We start from the raw sequence: 27,871 nt of genomic DNA, 5'->3' as shown, positions 1-27,871 counted from the left end.
GGGCGCCATTGAGCCAGTAAACATCACAAATCCATTGTGGTTATTATGGAATCACATACAACATAAACACTGTTACACAAGCTCAGTTACAGAATTTTGATCAGAACAAAAACATCCAACATCATTCAACATGGTTGGAAAGTCTTCAAGCAGCTCTACAGGTTATAATTATGTCACTATTAACCCTCATCACACTGACTGAAGTCTGTGGTAGATTTTTGTCATACCTCACAGATGTGTTTTTTCTATCATTTTAATTTTTAATGAATTTGTCAGTTTGTTGCTAATGTTTCACACAATTTTCTATTTCTGCTTTGATGGGTGCTTCTTTAAAAATACAAAATGTTTTTTAGGTCTCAGAGGACTCCAGTCAAACAATTCCACCTTTACAGTTTTAATAAATGGGACTTATTAACTGTATTCTTATTATTCAGTTGCAGCTGGTCCTAAATTAAAGTAACACACAGTATCTAGTATCTGTCAGTGTTTATAAAAGAAGAAAGACTCAGATGCCATCACCTGCCTTCATCGTCTGGATGGGGAACTTTCCAGACTAGAAGTTATCAGAATGTTGGAGACGTAGCTAGCAATCTACTGTACCTGAGAGAGCTGGAGTTCTCTGGTCACGCAACCCCTATCAAGGAAGCATGTACAGACACGCATGTGCAGCACGCTTTGGAGAGACAAAGCGCTTCATGGAGTCATGACCTCCAGCTCTCACTGGGGCAGTTTGAATCTGAATGTGCAACAAGTGGGTGAAAGTAGCACCTCCAAGTTTTAGGCCATGGTTCTCAGCTGGTAAAGGGTGGAGTGCTCACTCCAGGTCACGGACGAGTTCCCCCATTTGGAGGAGTTTAAGTATCTAAGGGTGTCGTCACAGGGGAGGGGAGAGTGGAGCAGGAGATTGACAGATAGATTAGTGCTGTGTTTGCAGTGATGTGGATGCTCCTGCTGATCTGCCCTGGTGAGGAGAGAGCGGGCCCTGATGTTTTAGATTGTAGGTGGAGCTATGTTCCTGCCCATGCATATGGTCACAAGCTCTGAGGAGTTGACTGAAAGAATGAGATTATGGATACAAACAGAAATGAGTTTCCTTTAAAGTCTATCTGGGAATGTCCTACCAGGAGGAGGCTGCTGGACAGATCTAGACATGTCTGGCTGATTCCTCTGAGTCTTATCCAGTAGATAATGCAGGGTTCTGAAGCTGATGTAGGTGAGGGGACTGGTCCAGCCTCACTGCCTGACATGCAAGGGTCTGCCCTACTTTCCCTGATATGAAAGAAACCTGAGTAGCCTTGCAGGTCAAATCTCTCTAATCTCTGGTCCAAAGGGCCAGCCTCTGTCCAGGACTGGTCCGCTGAAGTCCATCGAGGATGTTTTGAGGAGAGGATGTTTGTCTAACCTAACATTCATCATGGACAGCAGCTCCCACTGTCACGGTCCTGAGTCGGTGAGCCAGTGTTTTGAGTAGTTTGTACTTTTGTTTTCTTAGGATTGATTGTGTTTTGGGTTTCAGTTTGTACTTCTAGCTCTTCTGTTCTCCTTGGTTTGAGAGTTCTACTGCTTAGGTTTGGCTCCCTGTACCCCCATGTTCTGTGTAGGTTTACTTCTGTCCTCGTGTTTGCCTTCTCGTTTCCCAGTCAGTAGTGTCTCATGTTGCTCTTGTCCCTGTACTCAGTGTTCCCTCTGTTCAGTGTCTAGTCTGTGTCGTCGTTGTACTTCCTGTTTTACTTTGACAGTCTCTCGTCAGTGTACGTCATGTTGTGTTTGCTCTTTCCCTGTCTCATTGTTACTATTAGTGTCAGCTGTGTTCCCTGTGTGCTCCTATGTCCCTCGTTAGCTTTCTGTGCATTTATGTCAGAGTCTCCCTTAGATCTGTGTCGCGTCGTCACTCATGGTTGTGTTTTTCCCAGTTTAGTTTTGTATTGTTTATTTCCCCTGTCTGTAAACAAAGCCATTTTTTGAGTTACGTCTTGTTTCTGTGAGTCTGCATCTGGGTCCTCTCCTGCCAGCACACAGCCGCTCCTTGACACCCACCCCCTGCATGAGAATGTAGGAGCACTTTTACACTCACCGCGTAGGAAGGAGTGCTACGGCAGGTCATTCTCAGCAGGTTGTCTTACTCATCAGCTTGTTTGTTCACTGTGCATTTCACCAGAATCTCACACATATATATATATATATATAAAAATAATATAGTAGGGGTGCAACAATATTCATATCGATATTGAACCTGCTTTCGGTTCAGTACGCATATGTATCGAGCAATACAACATTTTTAATTTATTTTATCAACTTTCCTTCTGACGATGCTGTCTGTGTTGAGCGCTCAGTGGATCTGCGCTCGACAGTGCAGCCTAGGCGGAGTAGTCGAACACTGCTGGAGCCACTATGCCACCTGGGTGACGTCCCAGCTGGTATGGCTTCATATTTATCTCTCTCACTCCAAGTTACGGTTGGTTAGCATGGGAGAGGCAGCCTGGGACCCTCATTGGACAGAAACGCCCCGGTCTGGAGTCGACTCCCATCACGTTCAAAGACATGTAGTGTATATTTATATATATGTGTGTGTGTGTGTGTGTATATACACACACATAAAAGTGATCAGCGATCAGAGTATCCTGTGTGTGCTCTCATTCACAAAGTTAGGCCTCTCTCTAAAATCATTATTAACGAGTTAACGAGGTTTAAGTGTCACTTTGATGTGAAATCTTTTGTGTTCTAAATCCTCATAAAGCCTGATATTCAAACAGTTTCTAATCTGACCTTTTCTCTTTCTTTTCTCCTCAGACAAACAGTTTCCTCCACTGAGCCAGAGAGTGAGTAACGTCACATCAGTCGACTTCACACAGTTCAGCTTTGATTCAGTAGATGAAGACTGAAAATGATCTTCATCTTAAACAGAAATCATACACATGAAATTCAAGCTGCAGCTATGTCATGTACACATGAGTTTTGTACATGATTGGTATAGAAATATTAAACCTTATTTACATTTTAAAAGCAGATTAAATTTAAGTCTTTCTGTTTTATCAGTAAAGATGTGAGCAGTTAAAGCTCCCCTCTGTTTGTAAAATCAGGAGACTCACTGCAGTTTTTGTAGCTCAGTCTTTGACAGAGTTACAGTCAGGCAGTGAAACAGAGTCACAAACCTGTTCATGAAAATTAAATCCTTCAAAAAGAGGAAAAAATGAGCCAAGAAATAAAAAACGAATCCAAGCAGGTACCCTCCGAGCACCAGATGTTCATGGAGGTTATTTTCTGCTCTACATCTGGTCGACCGGTCATGACCTTAAAAAGACGCAGCGTTATGTCTGAAGGTCAAAGGTCATCTTTTCAGGTTTTTAGAAAGAATTGGATTCAAACATGAATTTATTTTTAGCACACTAAAATGTTTCTGTTGATTAAAAATCAAACAGACATTTGAATGGTGCATCGCTGTCATGTGACCTCTGTTTTTACCAGGTGAAAACGATGGAGTCTCATATTGAGCTGCTTTTGGAGACACTGGCTGATCTGAGAGGCAGCGAGCTCAAGAACTTCATCGAGATCCTGGAAAGAGAAGGTGGCTCACTGGTCCCAAGGAGTCTGTTGTTCATGTGACACCTGCACGACGTGCAGGACGTGGTGTTTTTGGTGGTGAGGACTTTTGGCCAACAGTCAGTGGAGAAGATCGTGGTGGTCTTAAAGGAGATGAAGAGGACTGATCTGGCTCAGAGACTGACAGACAGCAGCTCAGAAGCTCAAAGTAAGATAAAGACAAAACATGTTAAAATCATAAAAGTGTTTCTGCTTCAGTTCATATTAGAAACAGTCAGATTTGATTTGATTTGAGTCAGATTGAATTGAAACAATATCATCATGCCAACAGCTACACAGTGTTTCAAATTTTGATGCGAGTGAATCAACCTCTGCATCTTCCCAAAAAGGGTAGCATGTGAATGTATCGACTGGCATCCAATTTCTCTTTCATGTGGAGCAATTTTGCGCATAACGCTTGTTGGTGTATTATGCAGTGGTAATTGAGGAAATCCGGAATAACATTGTCCTCCCTGCACCTGGCAGTGAATCCATTTAGGTGGCAAACCATTCGTGGTGATGGACACCAATTTGTATACTGGGAGCCTGGTTTTCCCAATAAATTTATTGAAAGACTGAAAAATGTTTCAGTTTGCTAGCATAATGAAAGTTAAAAAGTTAGAACAATACATTTGTTAAGAAATTAAAAACTTTCCTTGTTATTTATTAACAGCTGCAGGATCCTCAGTGGGAGCAGCTGCTGTCAGCTCTCAGTTGGATGGTAGGTTCATCAATATTAACTGTGCTGTCTTCTCACTGAATTTTGAGACTGTTCTCTTCCTGAGCGCATAACATACTGACGACTTGTCACGGCCTGAGACATCCCTCAGGAACACTTGAAGGTCCTGGTGGTAACCGACGTTCCAGCCATGTGTTCTAGCCCTAAACTTAACCGTAATCCTAACACTAACCTTCGGACATGCACACATTTTATTTTAATTTGGCCAGCGACGCATGTGCACAGCCTGAAGAAGGCACAATCCAGCCGAAACGTAGCTACAGCCATGCGTCAGCACTAAAGTGTTTTTGTTTGTTATTTTTGTTTGTTATTTTCAGGGGGGATTTCCTTTGATGTTCATTTACATATTGATTTACTGGCCTAAAAATTCAAACCTAAAAATTGGACTATCATAAATCTAAAACCTAAAAATTGGATAATTTATGGATAAAAACAGTTTAAAAGCCTAAAAATTGGAATTAAAAACGACACAGAGACTAAATTCAATGAGTAAAGACATATTTTATTAAAAAACTGTTAGAAACCTAAAAAAACCAGGACAAATAAAACACAAATTCTGCAAATTAAACATAATTTGGTACTTACCTGAACCTGAAACAGAAAAGGACGGTACTTACCTTCATTTGGACCTCGGGGGTGCTGTATGGGAAGTACGGGGTGGCGACAACGTGACGGGTCTTGGGGAGGGTCATGGTATGGCCCGTGGACTACTCCTGCCCTCCTCGTGCAGGAGGAGTTTCATTCCCCTATTCCTAACCTTCGGACAGTGCACATCTCTATTGAGAGTCCTTCAACAGCCACAACTTCACTTTTTTTCTCTCACTATTTTCGTGTGCTTCTCGCCTGAGGAAGACCAGATCTTGGCCAAAGCGTCGCAGCATAAGAACACGCTTCTTGAGTTTTAATTTAGTTTTAATTTAAAGGAGGTCTTAGTGTCTCAGCTGGAACCTACAGCTCAGTATAATGCAAAGCAGGTGTTAACCAGCATGAAGCGCATTTATCTAATATGCATGTAGGATAGGAAAACAAGCAGGTCTGTGTATGCCATAAACGGTGGGAGAGCTGGACCTGACATACACCTCAAAATGCTGCCGTTCCAGAAACAATGCTAGAGATTCATTTTTAATAGTGATATAATTAATTTGGTGTTCATTGAATTTCTTAACACGTGCACACAGGTTGTCTTCTTGCAGCTGTACAGCGTGTGCACCATGAGCACTGGTATCAGCCTCTGGTTTAACAAAGTACATCCCATAATTCAGTAGCTCATACAGCCACCTTTAATAACAATGATTTGAAATAATAGTTTTCTTGACTTTACCGGTCTACCACATCATTGTGGAAGAACTCTGATCCTCTCTTCTTTACAATGTTGCTGCACTGAAGGAGCAGCCAGTATGAAAGAAAACGGTGACACTCAGAAGTCCAGACAAAAGCATGAACAGGACTTGACAGGCCAGTCAGTAAAGCAGTCACTGTAGGCATTCGTTTATGCACAGATCTCTTAAGGGCCCAGTCATGCGAGTCATGTTAAGACTGTGTTGTGTTCACACCTGAACGCTCCACAATAACAAACTAATTGTGAATTGTGCAGGTACTACTAGTGCTTTCAGTTTTGTGAGGACCTATTTATTTCATGCTTTAACAGACGGAAGATCATTGTATAAGTGGCACTACCTTTATAATTTCTTAAGGAGTGTAAAACATACTTACACTACTTGTCACAGATTAGTAGGCAGAGGACTCACTCGCAGGACTCTGAAGTTTAGAGAGAAGGTGAGGGTTTATTTGCAATGTGACACCAAGTGAGAATATATACATATATACAGTGGAACAGATAACACGGGGCTCCAGGGAGTAGGGCGGGGTCCGAAGGGAAGGTCCAAGACGGGGGCACACACACGCTCTTCTTCAACTTGATCCGTAACTCACTCCAAATGTCCACACCAAAAAGCTCACGCTCACTCACACACATCCACAGAAATCCAGACGGCAGGGAAGACGGGCAGGGAGTCTAGAAGGCCTGCACACAGAGAAAAAAACAATGTCAGGAGGAAACTCAGGAGATCAAAGGGAACACTTTCATGGGCTAGGCTACACTGACGCTAGGTAGTGTGATGATCCAGTGAGGAAGCAGCCTCTCTTGCCATCTTAAGTAGTTTGCCAGGATCAGTGTGAATGAGCCACAGGTGCGTGTTCAGGGCGGGTTCAGAGGCGGGGAATCAAGGTCCAGTTCCGCCCTGGTGGGAGAGGCTAAGACAAAAAATACACACACCACGACCTCTCCAGATCTTGAGAACCATGACACTACTTCCTTCTTATGTTTTTGCATATTAGTCACAGTTACACACTTCAGATCATGTCTGCAAAATGTAGTTTTCAAATGTTGAAAAATGTTATCCAGGCCTGTACATCATGAAATGGAGGAAGTGAATAAAACGAATGAATCATTAATCTCATGAATTATTCTTTCATTGTAATTTATTTCCTTTTTTTCCAGGCAAACACTTTGTGGATAAACACAGAGTCCAGCTGATCCAGAGGGTCAGCAACGTCGCACCTATTTTAGATGACCTTCTTGGCAGTGATGTTATCAGCCAGGAAAGTTATAATAGCATTATGGCTCTGCCTACCTCACAGGACAAGATGAGGACACTCTACAGTCACCTAAATACTGAAAGATGCAACGATATCTTCTATAAAATCCTTTTGGAAAATGAGAAACATCTAATCGATGAATTCAGTGCAAAGTAAAACATACAATGGTGAAAAAACCTCTTTAGACCAAATAATCTACCTGAGCATAGATTCTGTTGGAAATGTCAGTGTGCAAGGATTTTATAAAACGTTATTCTACACTTATATTTGGTGAGATGTTTATGGTATGTGGTGCCTCTCCTGATCACTGAGCCTCTCATTCAGTTTCAAACTAGAAATGTCCCTAAATGTTCATGTAAATGTGCTGTATATCATGCAAAACAATCACTGAAAATACCAGATTTCCTCCACCTAACAAATATCAAAATGATCACAACTATACTTTTTGTGAAGATTTCTTATTTTATACATTTGAATGTGAATTAAGTTTAAATTGAAAAATCTTCCTTCACTAAGAATTTATTTTGGTGCTTCATTCAAAATGTTTTGTAATTTGAACTATTAAATAAAATCTTCATTTTTACCATAAGCAGAAGAAGACTGGTGGATATTATGAATAATTAAACTATATAATATATAATCTCCAGGTTTCCTAGTTCTTTGCTAATATGATGAAGACTGAGGATTCAGGGGTGTTTGCAGGATGTTTCATATGTGGTAGCACAGCTGGGACAATAACATGACAGGTCATCATAATATTTCATCATAAATACATAGAGAGATGCAGGTTTTGTATTATGCACATATTTCAATCTGTTTGATTTTTTAAAAATATATAAATAAAATATCTTGTCATCCTGCTGGAACCATCAGAAGATGGGTCCACTGTGGTCTTCCTTTTGCATTGTTAGTAAGCTACAGATGAACATGTTAAAATGCTTTCCTTAGTTCCAGGTGAGCAGAAGCAGCAACTGGTTATGTTGGTTTAAGAAGATGTTATCAGGAACAGTGGCTTGAAGTTTTTGTCACTTGCTTCATGTCTGAAGTCAAAATGGGGGGTGCCAGGGGGAGCTGGGCGACAGCTGTTTAATCACGTCTCCCCTGTTAGAGCAGCACACCGAGAGGCTGAGAGTCAGAGAGTCAGAGAGCAGAAACAGCAGCAGCAACACACTGAAAGACTGCAGTGTTAGATGCCTTAGTCAGGTTCCTCTCCGGCACCTCCACTGCTCCCCTCGGCCCCAGGAGTTACTCTGTACCAAATGGTGGAAGGCAGCGACCCCCAGGATACCCTAGAGGTCTTCAAGGCACGGAGGAGTGGTCGTGGCTCTCAGCCTCCCCACAATGGCAAGGACTTTGTTTGAAGTCACTACAATAAAAACTAGAGGTGTGCAGATCGATCCAAATAGCGATAGTATCAATACCAACACTAGTATTGGTATCGGATCGATACTAGCACCATTGGATTGATACTTTGCTTTTATCCTTCATGTTCAGTATGTAGCCCGCTGAACTGTGTTAATTATTTCTTTCTAAAAAAGTAAACCTCAAACATAAACTATGAAAAATGTCCAAACCTTTTTGTGCCTTAGAGACAGAATAAATTACATTCCAGGTCTCCAAAAACCCAGTTTCAAAACACAGGAAAAGCTGAAAGGTGTGTTTACTTGTGATAACTAACTATTGTAGAAAGTAATAATCACTGTGATAAAGTGGTGATTAAAATGTGTTCAGAATTCAACATTTTAAAACAATTGAGAATTCATCTCTAAAGTTATTTCACACTACTCTCCCCCAATTAGCTGCCTGAATAACTTCAAATTATTGGCACTGATATGGGCAATACTGGCCCTGTGTTTACTTGGTATTGGACTGATACCAAACTGTGTAGCACAGCACTACTGTGAATGAGGGAAAGTGTGAATGTTGAATGTTTTTCTTGAAAAGTAGGTAAGTATATACATACATACAATGGGGCCTCATCTTTCCTCAGCACTCAGCCTTAACACCAGCTCTCCACAAGGCTGTGTACTGAGTCCCCTACTGTACACTCTGTACACACATGACTGTATCAGTACCCACCCAGACAACACAGTCACTAAGTTTGCAGATGATACCACCGTGGTGGGGAGACGAGACGGCATACAGAGCTGCGTTTCAGAGGCTGTCAGATTGATTGGTGTGCAGACAACAACCTGGACCTCAATACCACCAAGACAAAAGAGCAGGTAGTCGACTTTAAAAGGAGGAAGTCAGAGCTGCAGACTGTCAGCATCAACAGGGAGGGCCTGGAAAAGGTGCCCAGCTTCAAGTTCCTGGGTGTGCACATAGACACAGACCTCCACTGGAGCTCAAACACCTCAGCGGTTTTAAAGAAGGCCCAACAGCATCTCCATTTTCTGAGAATTCTCCAAAAAATGGACCTGAAGAAGGAGCCGCTGATCGTTTCTACAGCTGCTCCATTGAGAGTGTGCTAACATACTGCATCTGTGTATGGTACTCCAGCTGCACCATGACACACAAAAAGGCACATCCTCTTCCCTCCCTGATGGACCTGTACAGCACTCACTGTCTCCAGAGGGCACGCAGCATCCTACGGGGCTGTACACACCCAGGACACCGGGTGTTTACGCTGCTGCCGTCTGGAAAGAAGTTCAGGCTGCTGAGGTCCTGGACAAACAGACTCAAGGACAGCTTTTACAACAGGGCGATAGCCCTAATCAATGCTAACAGCTGACCTGACTGGCTACATCCCTGGACTTTTTGGGGGAACAATAACAACAACAACAACAACAACAATAATAATAATAATAACAATGTGCAATAAAACATACACTCATTCCTTTTATTCATAGATTAATTATTTTTATTTCTTCTTTCTTTTATTAAGTTGAGATACTGTGTTGTGTTTTCTTGTTTGTGTTGTGTTGTGTGTAGTTCCAAATGCAGTGACAAAGTGTTGTCTCTTATCTCTACATGTATATCTACGACAAGATATACATGTTTAATAGCATCAGTTAACACACAGCTTCTGTTTTTTTCTTATTTCTACATGATATATTTCATAACTAAACAATCATTTTTATTTTAGTGGATTTTAATGTTGTGGCTGAGGCCATTGGACTTTTTATTGATTTTAAATCTTCTATTGTTAAATAAATTATATTTTAATACTTCACCGCTATATTTTTCTATTCCCTCGGCTGCTGCTACTGCTGTGTAATCTTGGTTAAATTCACAGCATATTCCAGAAATTACCCTGCAATAACTAACTGTTAGAATAGCGGCACCGTATTGCATCACACTGAGTGCATTTCAATCATTTATCCCGCGAGTTTGCTAGCTAGCAAAATAATAAAAACGATTTTAAAAATTAGCATGTGTAACGTACACACTGGAGAAAATGATTTACCACGACTTACGCAAACTCCTCCACAGTGAAAACGTACAAATCCTTCTTGCAGACTCCTTCTTGTATTTTTCGTTTTCCAGCAAACACTCATTAAAACGGCCTCCAGGCACGTTAGTGCACTCACCCCCGACTTTTCGGGGAGGGGGTGGGGGGTCACACATTGAAACAGACTGACGTGCAGAGGTACAAGGCTGGGCTGCCTTGCAGAGAAATGTTGCTTTTAGACTTTGCTATTTTATTTCTCTATCTGATAAGAAAACTATTCAATCAGATAGTTATTTGTGGTGAATGAAATACAGTTTGAAGACGTTTTAAGCACCAAATCCGAAATAGAAGCACTACAATATATCCAAGATTTTTCAAGGATTTCAAGCACCCGTACGAAACCTGCATATGCAGATGATGATTGTTAAAATAAAATAGAACATTTTCATCAATTTCTTGTTTGCTCCGAAATCTACGACATGGCTATATACAGAAAAGCTCGACGTGTTATGCAAAAGAAAAAAAAATACACGAACAAAAATTCTCGTAATTGTCAGCTTCGTAATTTCAAAATTCTCCAAAACTAACATTTTCTTTGATTGACTCATGTTAAATTACCTACGGTCAAATTTAGTGTGAACAATATTACACAAACAAACATTTGTGTGTGCACCTGCGCATACATTAGAATCACTTTGATCCCTTGTGACGCGGTAGCTTTGCTTCGATCCTTCATGACGTGGTAGCTTTGCTTTGATCCCAAAACCCATAATACGAGCGCTCACCCATTATACTTTATGGCATAACGGACATTGACCTGACACCAACCCAAACCCTTTCCAGATGTTTTCAGAGCATTTTACAAAAGAAACCAAAACAAGTTCAGTTTTGTTTCTAACCAATTCACAGAGCAAACAGACAGATCGTGGCTATTAAAGTCAACAAGAGCGACCCTGAAATTCTGCAACAGGCATAACTGACCAAAGAACAATTTCAATACGAGACAGATTATCAATCCAAGGAAACTGGATATATAAAACCTAAGTGTTTCAATGACCTCGAACAACTACTGAAGGTTAGGTGAGCACCTGAAAATGGTCAACCATTATTTGTTAGTCTAATCAAACAGATGTTGGCCATGTTTCTGAGGTTGGTTTTCTCCTTTTTTATGTTGTTCTTTCAGTTTTTCTCCTGAGATGAGGTATGAAGTGTCTGTGGTGCAGCTGATCTGGTCTGTCTCGAGACAGTCCAGGCTGCACTCACCTGCAACAGGTGGAGACTCACCAGAACATTCAGACCTCACAAATTGTGTCTTTCTCAGCTCTTCTATAAAGGGTTTCTCTCAGGAGGGGAAGGCAGTGAGGCCTGGAGGAGGTCCACCCCATCACGAGGGCTGGCTAGGCTTTCACAGCCTGTGTGAGTGTATGTGTCTGCACGACCGTGTTTATTGTTTTATATATTTCAAAAAGACGAATGTCCTCACATCTGCAGTTTCTTTGGTGGATCTGGTCTCGTCTGTCTTGAGACAGTCCAGGTTGCATCCACCTGTAACAGGTGGAGACTCACCAGTACATTAGGAACTCTGAATGTGTGTGCAGTGTGCGCAAAAGTTTCCATGTTCGGATTTCTTTGGGGGAGTTTATCTCTGGATGTGTGTAAATGTATGTGCATTAATGTGTGCATGCGTGGAGTTCTGATGTTGGCTGCTAGGATGGACCTCTACACATAATCACATATGTGTGCAAGCATTTCCGTCTTTGGATTTCTTGGAACGTGGTTTCTTTGGGGGAGTTTCTCTCTGGATGTGTGCAGATGTATGTGCATTCATTTGTGCATGCGTGGAGTCCTGACATTAGCTTGTAGGGTGTACCTGCACGCATAATCACATGTGTGTGCAAGCATTTCTGTGTTTGGATTTCTAGGAATTTGGTTTCTTTGGGGGACAACTGCTTAGTGCGTGAGAGTATGACAACTGCTTAGTGCGTGAGAGTATGACAACTGCTCAGTGTGTGTGAGAGTATGACATTTCTAGGAATTTGGTTTCTTTGGGGGACAACTGCTTAGTGCGTGAGAGTATGACAACTGCTTAGTGCGTAAGAGTATGACAACTGCTCAGTGTGTGTGAGAATTTGTAGGAATTTGGTTTCTTTGGGGAATTTGGTTTCTTTGGGGGAGAACTGCTTAGTGCCTGAAAGTATGTCAACTGCTTAGTGCGTGAGAGTATGACAACTGCTTAGCGCGTGTGAGAGTATGACATTTCTAGGAATTTGGTTTCTTTGGGGGAGAACTGCTTAGTGCGTGAGAGTATGTCAACTGCTTAGTGCGTGAGAGTATGACAACTGCTTAGTGCGTGAGAGTATGACAACTGCTCAGTGTGTGTGAGAGTATGACATTTCTAGGAATTTGGTTTCTTTGGGGGACAACTGCTTAGTGCGTGAGAGTATGTCAACTGCTTAGTGCGTGAGAGTATGACAACTGCTTAGCGCGTGTGAGAGTATGACAACTGCTTAGCGCGTGTGAGAGTATGACATTTCTAGGAATTTGGTTTCTTTGGGGGACAACTGCTTAGTGCGTGAGAGTATGTCAACTGCTTAGTGCGTGTGAGAGTATGTCAACTGCTTAGTGCGTGAAAGTATGACAACTGCTCAGTGCACGTGAGAGTATATCAACTGCTTAGTGCACGTGAGAGTATGACAACTGCTCAGTGCGTGTGAGAGTATTACAACTGCTCAGTGAGTGTGAGAGTATGACAACTGCTTAGTGTGTGTGAGAGTATGTCAACTGCTCAGTCATCTATATATTCTTCTGTAATAGATACCTATACACTATCATTGCAACGTACACTACAACTCAAAAGCTTGAAGTCAATTTTCACCTGGTTTATAACCATGTGATTGGTCCACACAGGAGTAATTGTTACTAAAAATGGGCCCATGTATAACTGTGTAGACATGTCCTAATTTATCATGGGTGATTTAACAGAAATAATTCATTAAACACTCATCTGTGAAAACATTACTGATAAATTTTATATAATATTATGTTAAAGTAAATCTAAATTATTAATTAAAAAACTACTGTTTGAATCTGACCACAAACTTTTGAGCAGTAGTGTGTCTTCTATGCATGTGTCTGTCTGTATCGTGTTGGAGCCTAATTGTTAAATTTTGTCATTGTGTTTCTTAAATCATGCGTCCTGTCCTCAGATATAATCCAACCAGCTGCCTCCTTGTTTCCTCATTGACTTGTATTTGCAAAATTTCCAGTTAAATTAAGAGAAATCCAGAAAGGTTTCCCTGCTTCAAAAGCTCTTCCAGTTGCCTGTCTTCTTGTCCTCCTTTAAATGTGCATTTTTGTATATTTGTATTTATTTGACTTCATATTGCCATGACAACATAACACAAAGCATCTTGGTAGATTAAAGCAGGGAGTTCTGTTCTCTGCAGAAATGATGGTGTTCCATAGTGATGTAAAAGTATGTTAATAATCTTTAAACAGACACTCACTGATCCTGTAAGAGCTGGAATTTAACTACAAACCCTCTTAGTCCCCATCAGTATCATTCATTCTGCTCTGCCGCAATGGTCACAGTGGCTAGTTTAAGTACATTTGCCCCATAGAAATCCACTGATGTTCAGTGAGCCCCTTTGATACATATTTAGACCTTCATAATTTTCAGGGTGCATGAGTGTTATATCTCCATCTCATCCTAAATATTTTACCAACATGTAAAAGGCATACGTCCACAAGATTTTGATTTGTTTAATTTTAATTTAAACTTGTGTTAGTCTGTGTTGCATGCTTTGAATAATCTTCTTCAGAGTAGACTTTTGGTGTAAGCTGATAGTGAATGAAAAAAACTATAAAAAGTTGCTGTGGTTTTTATTTTCCAAGAGAGGTAATGCACATAATGCAGAGACGAGCGCACGGGGGATATCCAAATTCTAGGAAGGCAGCCTGCTGCTGTACACAGGCGGATTCTTCTCAGTCATAGTTCTTAACAACTTGACTGTTTTCTCAAACCACACAAAGAGTGCTGTTCCCATTAATTATAAATAGCGATATATGAGCAGCTATATTAGCTTTGACTTAACATATGTTAAATAGTATACTTTCCTGTTTTAAAATTTATGATAGCTCAAAATTCAAACCTTACAAATTAAAACCCTGAATCATCACCACTTGTGTGAACTACAAGGGTGCCATCATTTTTCTTTTCAATCCCTACGGCTGACACTGACGAACATCTTACAGTGCAGTATAAGAGTCCCACCACAAGGAGACACTAAAGGCTTTCAAACCAACAGTTTCTGCTTCCAAAGCGGTGCCAACCGTCACCACCGATCACCGTACTTATGTAACATAAACCATGGATGCATGTTTGAGTTGATACATCACTTAAAGCCACCACTGTTCAGGCATCACATCTGTCCATTAGGTTTCCCTTTCATACACAACATTTTTATCCCATGGTACTAACTTTTTTGTTGTTGTTGACTGTTTATTTATTTGTTTGTTTGTTTGTTTGTCCAATGCTCTTGTTGCACTGCTAAATAGGTTGTAGCCAACATGATTTATAAAGGGATTATAAAACTAAGAAATTACTGCATTATTTTACCTACTCCTATTAAACTCACTTTCCTAAAAACTGATTGCAGCTTCTACGTTGTGATGTCAATGTTATGTCTCTAAATGATTTCATATCATTCATGGGAGATATGCTTGACAAATGAGAAGTTAACAAGTCACTGCTACCAGCTGAATCAATTCATTGGGGCGACCTGCGTGTTGTGTTGCATTGTCTGATTTGGTCATAGTGTGTAAACACCTCTAGAGGCCACTGTTGTATAGCTGCTGCAAACTGAATGTGCCCGTACCAGAGGTTATACGTAAAATGGCAGCTGCCAGGAAGTCTCTTTGAAAATTTGTGTCCGCCCTTTATGAAATAGATATGTTGTATTACAAGGTACTAATGCACCCTTGCATTGGTAAAATTAATTCTACTAGAATAGCTGATACTCCCTCACAGAAGATTTATTTTGACCTTTCCAAAGCCTTCTTTAAAATTTAGAAAATAAAATGAAAACAGGTATATCAAAACAAGCCTACTAGAAATACTACTCTGCATTACATCCTAACACTTGGCTAAATCCTAATATGTAATTCTGGTTTAATAGTTTATTACACTAAATGTGATTATGCACTGAAAAAAAACATGTTGGGTTTACTTAATTCAATAGTGGACACTGGTTGAACACAGATGTTTTGCTTTGGCAGGAGCTTAAGCAACTGAGTTGAATTAACACAAGTTATTCATATTCAATAAACCTGTGCAATTAGTGTTGATAAAATATGATTGAAACATGTTTTGGTGAAGTAATTTGAGCTCTTGGAATATGTTAATCCTTCACAATTTTCACACTTTATTCCAACACTATTCAGTGACAAACAAACAAAACCGTACATTTTCTGAAATATTTGTGGGTTTTTTCTCGTTTGTTTTTATACTACTTGAACACTAAAGTGACCCTCCAATGTGATGACAGTGCCAGCAGTGGCCCACAGCTCATTTAATGCTTTCTCCTAATTGGCTCATAATAGTCTCTCATATGTATGAACTATATATGCTATCTCTATTTTAAAATAATGAGTGGGCAATGAGAGCATCTCCTCACGGTGTACTTTACTGGCAACAGGAAAACAGGGAATACAGAGAACTGACTGAGGACTTGTGGTGCCAGCAGAACCACTTCCAGATCAACACTCCGAAAACCAACGAGCAGGTAGTGGACTCCACCTACACCAGTGAACATCCAGAGAATGGGCATTAAGATAGCTGACTCATATAAGTGATCTGACCAATAAACTGATCTGGAGTAACAACAGAGAAGTCTTTTGGAACGGAGCAGGAAGAACTCCTGAAGACCTTCTAGGACTCTGTGGTGGTATTGTCCATGTTTTATGGTGTGGTCTGCTGGGGATAGGAAGAAACTGAACAGGTTGATCAAGAAAACTAGCTCTGTTCTGGGATGCCCTCTTGACCCAGTGGAGGTAGTTATCTCTCTCAGATAACAGCTCCCACCCCATACAGGCCACCCTGACAACACTAACCTGTTTTCCCTCCAGTGATAGGCTGCTGCACCCACAGTGTGCAAAGGGGAGATTTTGGAGGCCTTTCCCTCCAGCTGCTGTCAGCCTGTACACTGCACAACAGCAGTGAATGTACACCACATATGCACAAACTTGGTTCTTTACATATATCAGTGTGCAATACCTGTTAATACCTATTAACACCCAACAACTGCACTATGAAATGTTTCATTCTTCTCCTACTAGTAATCTGTATTATTGCATCACATATATAGCGAACAGTTAGATTTGCTCACCCGGTGGCTTGGAGAAGAGTCGTCTAAGCATGCCAAACGTATACGTTCTGTCCATCTCAACAATCCAGCAGAGGGCCTACGTCGAGTTTGGACACGGCTACAAGAATGTTATGGCACTCCAGAGGCTATTGAGAAGTCGCTCCTTGACAGACTTGAACGCTTTCCTAGAGTGTCAAACAAAGACCCACAGAATCTCAGAGAACTTGGCAACCTACTTTCTGAAATTGATTCAGCCAAATCAGACGGCTCTTTTCCTGGGCTAGTGTAATTGGACACATCACATGGCATTGCCCCGATAGTTGATAAGTTGCTAACAAATCTTCAACACAGGTGGATGTCAGAGGGGACTAAATACAAACAGAGACATTATGTATATTTCCCTCCATTCTGATTCTTCTGTCGCTTCATACAAGATGAAGCGAAAATGAGAAATGACCCCGGTTTTAAGTCTACTGTATCAGGTCCTATCCAATAACTCACGACAACCACTATACCAGATTTGTCAAGTCAAAACCGCCTGTTGCCGTCCACAAAACAGAGGTAAACAAAACTCACAAACCAAGCTTAGGCAGCACGAGTGAGTTCACAAACAAACTGTGTCCCATCCACAAGAAACCGCACCCGTTAAAGAAGTGTAGAGGTTTCAGGGAAAAGATACTAGATGAGCGTAAGGCATACCTCAGAGAACACAACATCTGTATTAGGTGCTGCGATTCCTCAGCTCACCAAGCTAAAGACTGTAAGGAAGAGATTACTTGCCTAGAGTGCAAAAGCAACAAACACGTTGCAGCGCTGCATGCAGGTCCAGCTCCATGGACACAAAACACAAAAGCTCAAAACACTGCCCCAGACCAGGACAGGGAGGAGCATGGTGGGGAGAGTAGCCTAGACTTGTAGACGAGCTCAGCATGCATTTAAGTTTGTGGGGACTTAGGTGGGGGGCGTTCCTGCTCAAAAATATGTCAAGCCTACATTTATCCAAAGGGACATCCAGACAAAAAAGTCAAGGTTTACGCTATCATAGAAGACCAGAGCAATAGGTCATTAGCGAAGTCACAAATGGCCGCTTAGCTGAGAACCTCAGTCCGTTGATGGCCAGTTCAGCTCTCCTCTGCCTTCTTTGCTTGAGTGTGACTCACTCCTAGACAACAAGAGTGAAATCCCAATGCAAGACATTGCTCTACTCAAACACCTAGCAGATCATATGCAGCCCCTAGACCCTGAGGCCAAGATTATGTTGCTGTTAGGCCGAGACATAATACAAGTGCACAAAGTGTATGAACGAGTGAATGGACCAGTCAATGCTCCATTTGCCCAGAGACTTGCACTTGGGTGGGTTATTGTAGGTGATGTATGCTTAGGAGGAGCCCATAAGCCAGCCATCATAGGCACATAGAGAATGAGTGTTCTAGAGAACAGGCGTCCAAGTCTCCTAACACCCTGTCAGAACAGCTTTCATGTCAAAGAGCAGTCACACAACAAATCCTGGGACACTCGCAGTTCATGTCAAATAGGGAAACACATATTCCATCAAAGTGAAAAGGACGAAGAGTTAGCCCCTTCCCTTGAGGACCAAGCCTTTCTGGAAATAATGGAAAGAGACTTTTACCAAGACGATGCAAATAGCTGGACAGCTCCACTTCCTTTCCGTACACCGAGAACCTGCCTCCCAAACAACAGAAACCAAGCACTAAGTCGCTTAGAGTCGCTGCGATGCACATTAAATAAACGCCCTGAGATGGAGAGACACTTTATGGATTTTATGCAGGGGTTGTTTGACAGAGATCACACAGAACCAGCAAACAACAGTCTGATCGGGGTGCTCATCCGTTTCAGAGAAGAAACGGTGGCTGTCACAGCGGACATACAACAAATGTTCCACTGCTTTCAAGTGCAAGAAGACCACAGGAACTTCCTCCGGTTCCTTTGGTACCGCAACAATGACCCAAGAGAGCCAGTTGTCGAGTACAGAATGAAGGTGCACGTGTTCGGCAACAGCCCTTCCCCAGCGGTGGACATAGATTTCAACACAGAATTTCCTCCAATGTAGAGAACCTTAGGAGTATGTTGGGACATTGAAGGCAACACTTTCACATTCAGAGTTTCTCGAACTGAAAAGCCTTACACGAAAAGAGGTGTTCTGTCCACTATCAACAGCCTTTTTGACCCGCTGGGGTTTGCAGTGCCAGTGAGCATCAAGGGGAGGGCACTGTTGCGGGAACTGACAAAAGAGACTTGTGGGTGGGATGAGACTCTTCCAGAGGGCATGTTCAAGGAGTGGTCAGAATGGAAGAATGCTCTCAAACAACTCGAGCAAATCCGTATCCCGAGGCCATACTGCTCATTCTCCTTTCTTGGTGCGAAGCACAGAGAAATCTGTGTCTTCTGTGATGCATCAACCCAGCTGTGGGTTACCTGAAGTTAACGAACAAAGATGGTGAGACAGAGTTTGCGTTCGTATTCGGGAAAGCCAAACTTGCCCCCAAGCCTGATCTTGCCATTCCCAGGCTCGAGCTGTGTGCATCAGTGTTAGCGGTGGAAGTTGGGGAGCTGATCAGAGATGAAATGGACATTAGATTAGTAACATGCTCTTCATCTCCGACAGCAAAGTTGTTCTTGGCTATATCTACAATGAGGCAAGAAGATTTCATGTTTTCGTGAACAACCGGGTGCAACACATCAGACGAGCAACAGAACCAACTCAGTGGGGCTATGTACCCTCGGTGCACAACCCGGCTGATCATGGATCCAGATCTCTACCTGCCGTAAAACTGTTGTCCAGCACATGGTTGAAAGTGTTGGAGTTTCCCTTAAAGCCCTTAGAGAGCAACTCATCAGATACGTTCCAACTTCAAAACCCCGACTCAGACATTGAAGTTCGTCCCTTGATCACTGCCACCAATCAAACTTCACGCCCCTGTTTAAAGACTGCAAACTTAGAATCTTTCTCCAGCTGGCTGTCCCTTACCAGGGCAGTTGCACGTTTGGCGCACATTGCACGCACCTTTAAGGTAAAGCAATCAGGTGGACAATGTCAGGGATGGCATATATGTCATGAACTCACGACTTCAGATTTTGAGCAAGCAAAGGAGACGGTTATAAAATCAGTCCAACAAGAAAGCTTCCTAGAGGAGCTCAAACAAATAGAGTCAGGGAAGGACATCCCAAAGAAAAGCCCCCTCTTAAAGCTTTCTCCCTACCTTGACAAATCAGGCCTCCCGAGTCTTGGCAGACGCCTTCTTCATTCTGACCTTGAGTCTGCAGAAAAACACCCCTTGACTGTGCCGCACAAACACCATGTAACTAACCTGTTTGTCCGCCACTACCATGAAAGGGTCAGGCACCAGGGGCGTCATCTTACAGAGGGTGCCTTAAAATCTGCAGGTTACTGGGTCTTAGGAGGTAAACGCCAGATCAGCAGCCTCATTTACTCATGTGTAGTTTGTCGCAAGCTAAGGGGAGTAACACAGTTCCAGAAATGTCAGATCTTCCTGCAGAGCGTCTTAGTGCTAAGCCTCCATTCTCTTACGTAGGCATAGATGTTTTTGGGCCATGGCCGGATGCCTCTCGTCGTACTCGGGGTGGACTTGCCAGCAGCAAACGATGGGCAGTGATGTTCACCTGCATGAGCACAAGGGCAGTTCACCTAGAGATCATAGAGGGGATGGACACGTCTAGCTTCATTAACGCTCTCCGCAGGTTATTTTCAGTCAGAGGACCTGCAAAGCAATTGAGATCAGACTGTGGAATTAACTTCACAGGAGCCTCCAGGGAGCTAGGGTTTGACAAAAGGATTCCTTGTGACCCACATGTTAAGTCCTTCCTAAATGATAATGGATGTAGTTGGGTCTTCAACCCTCCCTACTCTTCTTACATGGGGGGTAGTTGGGAGCGGATGATAGGAGTGGCACATATGATATTAGACTCCCAGCTCGCTCAACTTGGTTCCAGGCCCCTCACGCACGACATCCTGACCACCTTCATGGCAGAGGTGGCCACCATCATCAACGCACGGCCGCTGGTTCCAGTGTCTAGTGATCCCGATGTACTGTGCATCCTTACTCCCGCCACACTCCTCACGCAAAAAGTTGGGGCACCTCCTACAACCTCAGGCGACTTTGGGGAGAACGACCTCTACAGGCAGCAGTGGAAAAGAGTTCAGAGTCTGGCCAACTCTTTCTGGCATCGCTGGCGTAAAGAATACTTGTCAACACTACAATGCCGCCGCAAGTGGCATTCCACCAGACCAAACCTGCAGCAGGGTGATATGGTCCTCCTGAAAGATCCTCTCATGAAGTTTACTTTAGGCCAGTCACGGACGTTGTTCTTCATGTATCAGCTGCTGTGCAACAAGTTTAGTTTGGGTCCAAGTGTGACATCTTACTGATGTCCGGTGGGGAGTTTTCTGGCTCCTTAAGAGTCGGCCCTCATGTTATGTAGTGTTATATAAGTTCATGCAATCTTTATTTGTTTCTGGCACACTGTTCATTTTATCCCAGAATATAGTGTAAAAATAAATGTCTTGGAGACAGCAGCTAATCAGATATTTTAATTGTTGGGTTTGGATTCAGCACATTAAAATAATAAGAAACAGCACTTTATATGTGAAATAGACGGCTTCTGAAAAGTCCAGCAGAGTAAGACAAGCAGGTGAACAGCAGGAGTATATCATGAAGCATTTTGAATGAATGAATGCTTTATTAGCCATATGCAGGTTGCCCTGCAGAGGAATAGGACCTCCCCCCCCCCCGACACAGCACACAACAAAGACATCACATGGGAATACAAGTCGGAGATTGGCAGCGTTACAGAGAAAACACTGCAAAAGTACACAACAATGGGAAAGTACAAGAGGAAAGAAAGAGACCTCTACTCATGCTGGGCACCTATGGGAGGACAGCATGAGAACAGGAAACAAACGGGCTGGAGGGCTCCTCGGGCCCCAAAAAGAATATTTCCCCTTTACAATGTTGAATTCTCCCAGTTCTTTGAATCTTTGGGCTGAAGGAAGGACACTTACTCGGTGTATAAATGCTCAATCAACAATCCTTTATTTCCATACAATTTTCACACAATGAGCATAAAAACCATCATGATGGGGAGAGATGCAGAGAGGGTCACAGCAAGTCTCAAAATGGTGGTGTGTTACACAGCTTCTTATACTTTCCACTGGCCCCCACCCGGTCGTAAACCTAAACATTCACACTCTCTTATCTGTCATGGCGCCTAAGTTATGACCTCGGGCTCCCTGTCTTTCTACCCCCTACAAAGGTGGGGGCACAGAATGTGGTCTGTTTCTGCTATTATCGGCACAAGGTCCTTTGCACACAACATTCTCAGAAATGATTTAAGCAGTCTGACATGACAAGAAAACAGTGTAAAACATTCACAGCAGATAAATGGTGGCGCCCACCTGTCTAACAGAACCCAAAGGATGGTCACATTCTTTTAGTCCCCAGAGATATACTTGAACTTTTGTTTATCCTACTACCAAAATATACTGAGACATTTGGTCTAACATACTATAAGAATATACTGCAAAGGGGGGTCATGTTCTTTAACCTAAAAATATAAGGAAAACTAAGTTACATACTTTGCACACATCCTAGACTAAGGAATACATTTATGTTCTACAGCTGTTTAACATAATTCATCTACCTTGACTATGGGTATAAGATAATCCTAATATAAAATACTGATTTCACAACAACTTTTACAAAACTCTGCAGCTCGCTGTCTGACGAAGACCAGAGGGCGGGCCCACATTACACCGGTTTTAGAATCACTGCATTGGCTCCCCGTGTGTTTCAGGATCGATTTTAAAGTTCTTTTATTGGTTTTTAAACGTCTTAATGGTCTTGGGCCTTCTTATCTCTCAGATCTGCTTTTACCATATGAACCCTCGTGGACCTTGAGGTCCTCTGGTACTGGCCTTTCGACTGTTCCCAAAGTCAGGACACATACTCACGGAGAGGCAGCGTTTCAGTGGTATGGTCCTCATCTGTGGAAGAGCCTGCCGGAGGAGCTCAGGGCCGCAGAGAACGTACATGTTTTTAAGAACAGGCTCAAGACCCACCTTTTTAATTTAGCTTTTACTTAACGTTTATTTATTTTATGCTTATTTATTCTATCCTGTTATTCTATTTATTAATTTAGGTTTTAACTAATATTTATTGATTTTATTCTTATTCATTTTTTATCTTCTTACTCTATTTATATTTATATTGTATCCCGTTCTTATTTATTTTATCTTTTTACCCTGTATATATCCTATTGTGTCATATCTCCAGTGTTTCCTCGGAGGGCGCTCTCTGCACCGGCACTGTGATCGACCATGGCTGCTGGGGCTCTGGGGGTCCTCTCAGCCTGGCTGGGGGGCTTCTTTGCCTCTCACATGCACTAAGCAGTTGTCATACTTTGACACGCACTAAGCAGTTGTCATACTCTGACACGTACTGAGCAGTTAACATACTCTCAAACGCATTAAGCAGTTGTTATACTCTCACGCACACTAAGCGTAAGTGACGGAGTTACACTGCCCGGGCCGCAGACAGCTGATCTGGGCGCATACACTCACCACCACCATTAGTTTCTACAATTACCGTGGCTGCGCGTCTTTTCGTCGACCGGGCAGATAAACAAAAAGGGGTGAGAGGTATATTTTGAGGGTGGCCAACATATTTTTCCCACTTACCTTTAATAAAGCCGGTCGCGTAGACTCGCTTATATGAGTGGTTATGCAAGCCGATGGTATGGTGTTCCGGGGTTCAAATAGTGGGTTCGGGCGCCCTTGAAAGGTCACGTGAACTGCATTATTTTTGTTTGTTTTTTTTGTTATTGTGAAACACTGTAGGCTGCCTGGAATTGGCCATAAATATCTGTATTTACATATATATGTATTGTAGGAATACAGCTTTAAATAAGCTGAGAGTGACTGGTAAAAGAAATAAAAAAGAGATGACGATTATGCCTAGTGGGAGGGACCATGGGGTATAAAAGAAGGCTGTCAGGGCCTACCTGGGTTTTTTCGGTGAGATGTTACAGAGAGGGTAACATGCAGACTGTGTTTTGTATATAGATGTTTGTTTTGTGTTGACTTAAGTTAGTTTTCTATTTTCTTTGTAAATAATCTTTTGTGCACCTGGGAGGCCGGCAGAATAAACTATCCACACTGAATGCTACCTGACTACGCCTGCATTTGTTCGGAAGAAGTTTCGGAGAGGACCCCGCGACATATGGTGTCAGGAGTGGGATGGCTAGTCGGAAGAGGAAAGCGCACCTCCCAGTTAAGCGCACAGGGCTGCAGTCCCAGCAGCATGAGCTTCCAGTGGAGAAGACAGCAGAGGAGCTGGCATGGGACACAGTGCTGGCGTCGTCTTCTTCAGCAGAGGAGGAGGAGGAGGTTTCCGGCAGGATTGGTCCAGCATTGCCTACAGCTTCGACCTCAGCACGTGACCCAAATGGAGAGCTGATTGCGATGATGAGGGACTTCCTGGCGGGACAGCAAAGGAGAGAGGAGGTTTTGTTGGAAGAACTCAGGGGGCTGAGGACTGTTTCCCCTCCCAACGCTCAGCTGCATTCAGATTTTGCTGGTCAGGAAAGCCCAGCCCAAGCACCAGCCGGAGCAAGCACCACAGCAGCAACGGCCACGCCAAGCACCGCAACAGCAAGCAGCCCCAGAATGGTACTGCCTACACCTGCACGCCAAAGAGGATACCGGGATCCCCCAGAGGAGGTTCCCTCTCGTCAGTCACAAGCAGTGACCAACAGCCTCGACCAGTCAGTCTCAGAGTGGATGCGATCTGCTGGGCCAAAAATTCTACCCTATCAGATGGAGGAAGACATTGAGAACTATTTGTTGCGTTTCGAGCGAGTTGCCAAAACCTGGAGATGGCCAGAGAGTGAATGGGCCTGTCGTCTGGTTCCACTGCTATCGGGGAAGGCGTTGGAGGCCTACACTGCAATGGATGAAGAAAGAGCCAATCGTTATGAAGATTTAAAAGCTGCGTTGCTAACCAAATTTGACATTTCCCCTGAGACGTATCGGCAGAAATTCCGGTCCAATACAGTTCCACCTGGTGAGAGCCCCACTGAGACCTATTATCGCCTGAAGGGCCTCTATCGGCGCTGGATCCGATCAGAGCAGCATATTAAAGAAGAGATGGGAGAAGCTATCATCTTAGAGCAGTTAATCCGGGTACTTCCAGGGGAGGTGAGGACCTGGGTGAGGGAGCATGAGCCAGCAGATGGACTGACCGCTGCTAAGCTGGTGTCACAGTACTTCAATGCGCGTAAAGGAGCACCACCTGCACGCTCATCTGGGACGCCACAGCGACCACCACTCCCATCATCAGGTCTTCTGAAGAGGGAGAGCAACCCAGAGCCACCAGAAAACCCCAAGGCATCAAACTTACGAGCAGCGGATAAGGACTTTCTTTGTTATTATTGCCAGCAGCCAGGTCATAAAGCCTTGGTATGCCCTATTCGGAAGGCTAAAGTCACTGGTGCCTACTATGCACCCCGGCTGGAGATGGAGCCCACAATGGTCCAGCCAGTGGATGTGCAACGCTATAAAAAAGTAAAGGTCAATGGTCAGCAGGCTACTGCTTTGCTGGACACTGGTCTTTAATTAAGCATAGTTTGGTACCAGTGAACAGTGTGGACTATAGCAGACAGGAAGAAGTTTTATGTGTGCATGGTGATAAACATCCATACCCAAAAGTGGAGGTAACAGTGACTATTAATGAACAGCCCTACCTGTTGTCAGTTGGGGTGGTACAGAACTTGCCTGTAGAGGTTATTCTGGGGATGGACTTGCCTGTACTCATGGACTTGCTGCAAGAAGAACAGTGGTCAGAGACTAATGTGGGGGATAAGGGGAATGCTAAATTAAATGTGTCTGGCCCAGTGGTCACTAGAGCCCAGGCGAAGGCTGGATGCCAACCCTTGCCAGACTTTGACAGTAGTCTGTGTGAGGGTGGCACTAATGGGCCAAGAAAATCCCGCCGCCAACGCCACTTTGAGAAGCAGCTATGGTCAAAGGGGCCGGACACTAAGAGCATGAAATGGGATGTACCAGAAAATATCCCTTTGTTGCAAAGGGAGGATGAAATGTTGAAAGTTTTGTTTGCTAATGTGACTGAAGGGGGAACTGGAAAATGGGGAGGGAAAGAGAAGTTCATTGTTGACAAAAATGTGTTGTATGCAGTTGATGGTGACCACCAGCGGCTTGTGATGCCTTCTAGTTGTAGACCCCTCATTATGCACCTAGCACATACCCTCCCCTGGGCAGGTCATCTGGGTCGCCAAAAAACCTATATGCGAGTTAGCTCACGTTTCTTTTGGCCGTCAATGTACACAGACATACAAAAATATTGCCGTACATGTCCTACCTGCCAGAAAACTTGTCCAGCTCGCAAGTCTGAAAGGGCCCTGCTACAGCCACTTCCGGTCATCTCCACCCCCTTCCGTAGGATAGCTATGGACATTGTGGGTCGTCTGGTAAAAAAGTAGTCGGGGTCATCAGTACATTTTGGTGGTGTGTGATTATGCAACTCCTTTCCCAGAAGCTTTCCCTCTGCATGCGCTCACGGCACCCAAACAGCTGTTCTCCCGGGTGGGGATACCAGATGAGATTTTGACCGACTAAGGGACTAACTTTACCTCTAGGTTGATGCAGCTCTTCCACAACCAGCTAGGCATCTCTGCCATCAGGACGTCACCCTACCATCCACAGACAGATGGGTTGGTGGAGAGGTTCAACCAAACTCTGAAGAGGATGCTGCAGAAGTTTGTGTCAGACACTGGGAAAGACTGGGACCAGTGGCTACCCTTCCTGCTGTTTGCGTACAGAGAAGTTCCCCAGGCTTCCACTGGTTTCTCACCATTCGAGCTACTCTATGGTTGGGATGTGCAGGGGCCGTTGGATCTCCTCCGGAAGGGTTGGGAGTCTCCTGCTTCTGCTCCAAATGATAAAGGAGAGGTGCAATTTGTGCTGGAAATGAGAGATCGGTTGGGGAGATACCATGAAGAGGCCGAGGTCAACCTGCGAGATGCTCAACGAAGCCAGAAGACCTGGTATGACCATCAGGCCCGGCAATGTGAATTTCAACCTGGTCAAAAGGTGTTGTTACTTCTCCCCACAGTAAACGTCTGGCGAAATGGCAAGGGCCATACACAGTTCTTCGCAGAATGGGGCCAGTGACATATGAGATTCATCTTCCTGAAAAGAGGAAACCGAAGCAGACTTACCATGTGAATCTTCTGAAAGAATGGGAAGAGCGTGCCCACCAGGCCCCTGCGAAAGGTCTGATGGCAAGAGAAGTGCCAAGAGAAGGGAAGACAGAACCCGAGCAGGGAGCCGATCCAATGTCTCCGGTGCTGACTCATCTTACCCCACAGCAGGCTGCTGAGCTTGTCACGGCCAGGCAGATCAGCTGCACGCTGATCAGCACTCTGTTTCTCTCTCTCTCTCTTCATCTTCTCTCTCGCCGGGGCGGAACTCACTGTGGGTTCACGCCCTTGGCCCACGCCCTCGGGAGATGAGACACCTGGGTCTCATTATGGGGAACAGCATTTAAGCCAGGAGGTGACTGCTCGGGACTCTCCCATTCTACCTGTGTAATCGGGGCCCTGACCTGGGAGATCGAGTCGGCTATTCAAGAGGCTCAGCGGACAGAACCACACCCCGGAACGGGACCTCCAGGGTTGCACTTCGTCCCCTCCTCAGTAAGGTCACGAGTGTTACATTGGGCTCATACTGCCAGATTCACCTGCCACCCGGGGGTCCACCGCACTATTACCTTCCTTCAACGTTTCACCTGGTGGCCTTCCCTTGCCAAAGACGTCCGCGAGTATATTTCCGCATGCTCGACCTGTGCTCAAAACAAGAGCGTCCATCAACCACCCTCTGGCCTCCTCCAACCTCTGCCGACTCCGAGTCGCCCTTGGTCGCACATCGCTGTTGACTTCATCACTGGTCTGCCCGTCTTGTCAGGTAACTCTGTCATTCTCACCATTGTGGACCGTTTCTCCAAAGCTGCTCATTTTGTCACCCTCCCTAAGCTCCCCACTGCTCTAGAGACCGCCCGGCTACTAACTAACCACGTTTTTCACCTCCATGGAATCCCCACGGACATTGTGTCAGACCGAGGACCGCAGTTTACGTCACGTGTC

At 43.7% G+C, this 27,871-nt stretch overlaps 2 protein-coding genes across 3 annotated transcripts in view; both read left to right on the top strand.

The window, feature by feature from the left end:
- Positions 1-27,259, top strand: part of LOC146504875 (uncharacterized) — a 197,652-nt gene extending 170,393 nt beyond the window's left edge. The window contains exon 2 of the mRNA XM_085183627.1: positions 22,652-27,259. Coding sequence (XP_085039753.1) covers positions 23,949-25,325 — 1,377 coding nt within the window. The 5' untranslated portion in view covers positions 22,652-23,948 and the 3' untranslated portion in view covers positions 25,326-27,259. The remainder of the gene's footprint in view (positions 1-22,651) is intronic.
- Positions 658-7,514, top strand: LOC146504876 (apoptosis-associated speck-like protein containing a CARD). Of its 2 annotated transcripts, none has more exons than XM_085183631.1 (5): positions 658-1,450; positions 2,791-2,819; positions 3,466-3,748; positions 4,253-4,300; positions 6,819-7,514. In XM_085183631.1, the coding sequence occupies exons 3-5, from the start codon at positions 3,694-3,696 to the stop codon at positions 7,070-7,072; spliced, it is 357 nt and encodes a 118-aa protein (XP_085039757.1). In that variant the 5' UTR covers positions 658-1,450; positions 2,791-2,819; positions 3,466-3,693; the 3' UTR covers positions 7,073-7,514. The 2 variants fall into 2 exon arrangements, with proteins under 2 accessions (XP_085039757.1, XP_085039756.1); XM_085183630.1 differs by having other exon boundaries at positions 658-2,543.
- Positions 27,260-27,871: the final 612 nt, after the last annotated feature.

Source organism: Neolamprologus multifasciatus, chromosome 13, assembly GCF_963576455.1.
Source record: "Neolamprologus multifasciatus chromosome 13, fNeoMul1.2, whole genome shotgun sequence".
NCBI classification, from domain to species: domain Eukaryota; kingdom Metazoa; phylum Chordata; class Actinopteri; order Cichliformes; family Cichlidae; genus Neolamprologus; species Neolamprologus multifasciatus.
The sequence above is the reverse complement of the archived record's forward strand: the minus strand, read 5'-3'. Positions and strand labels throughout refer to the sequence as shown.

Bases quoted from the DNA above. Each gene is read 5' to 3' on its own strand.
- LOC146504876 (XM_085183631.1), top strand. From the start codon at position 3,694: ATGAAGAGGACTGATCTGGCTCAGAGACTGACAGACAGCAGCTCAGAA. The intron at 3,749-4,252 runs GTAAGATAAAGA...ATTTATTAACAG, and splicing joins CAGCAGCTCAGAAGCTCAAA to CTGCAGGATCCTCAGTGGGA. The intron at 4,301-6,818 runs GTAGGTTCATCA...CTTTTTTTCCAG, and splicing joins TGTCAGCTCTCAGTTGGATG to GCAAACACTTTGTGGATAAA.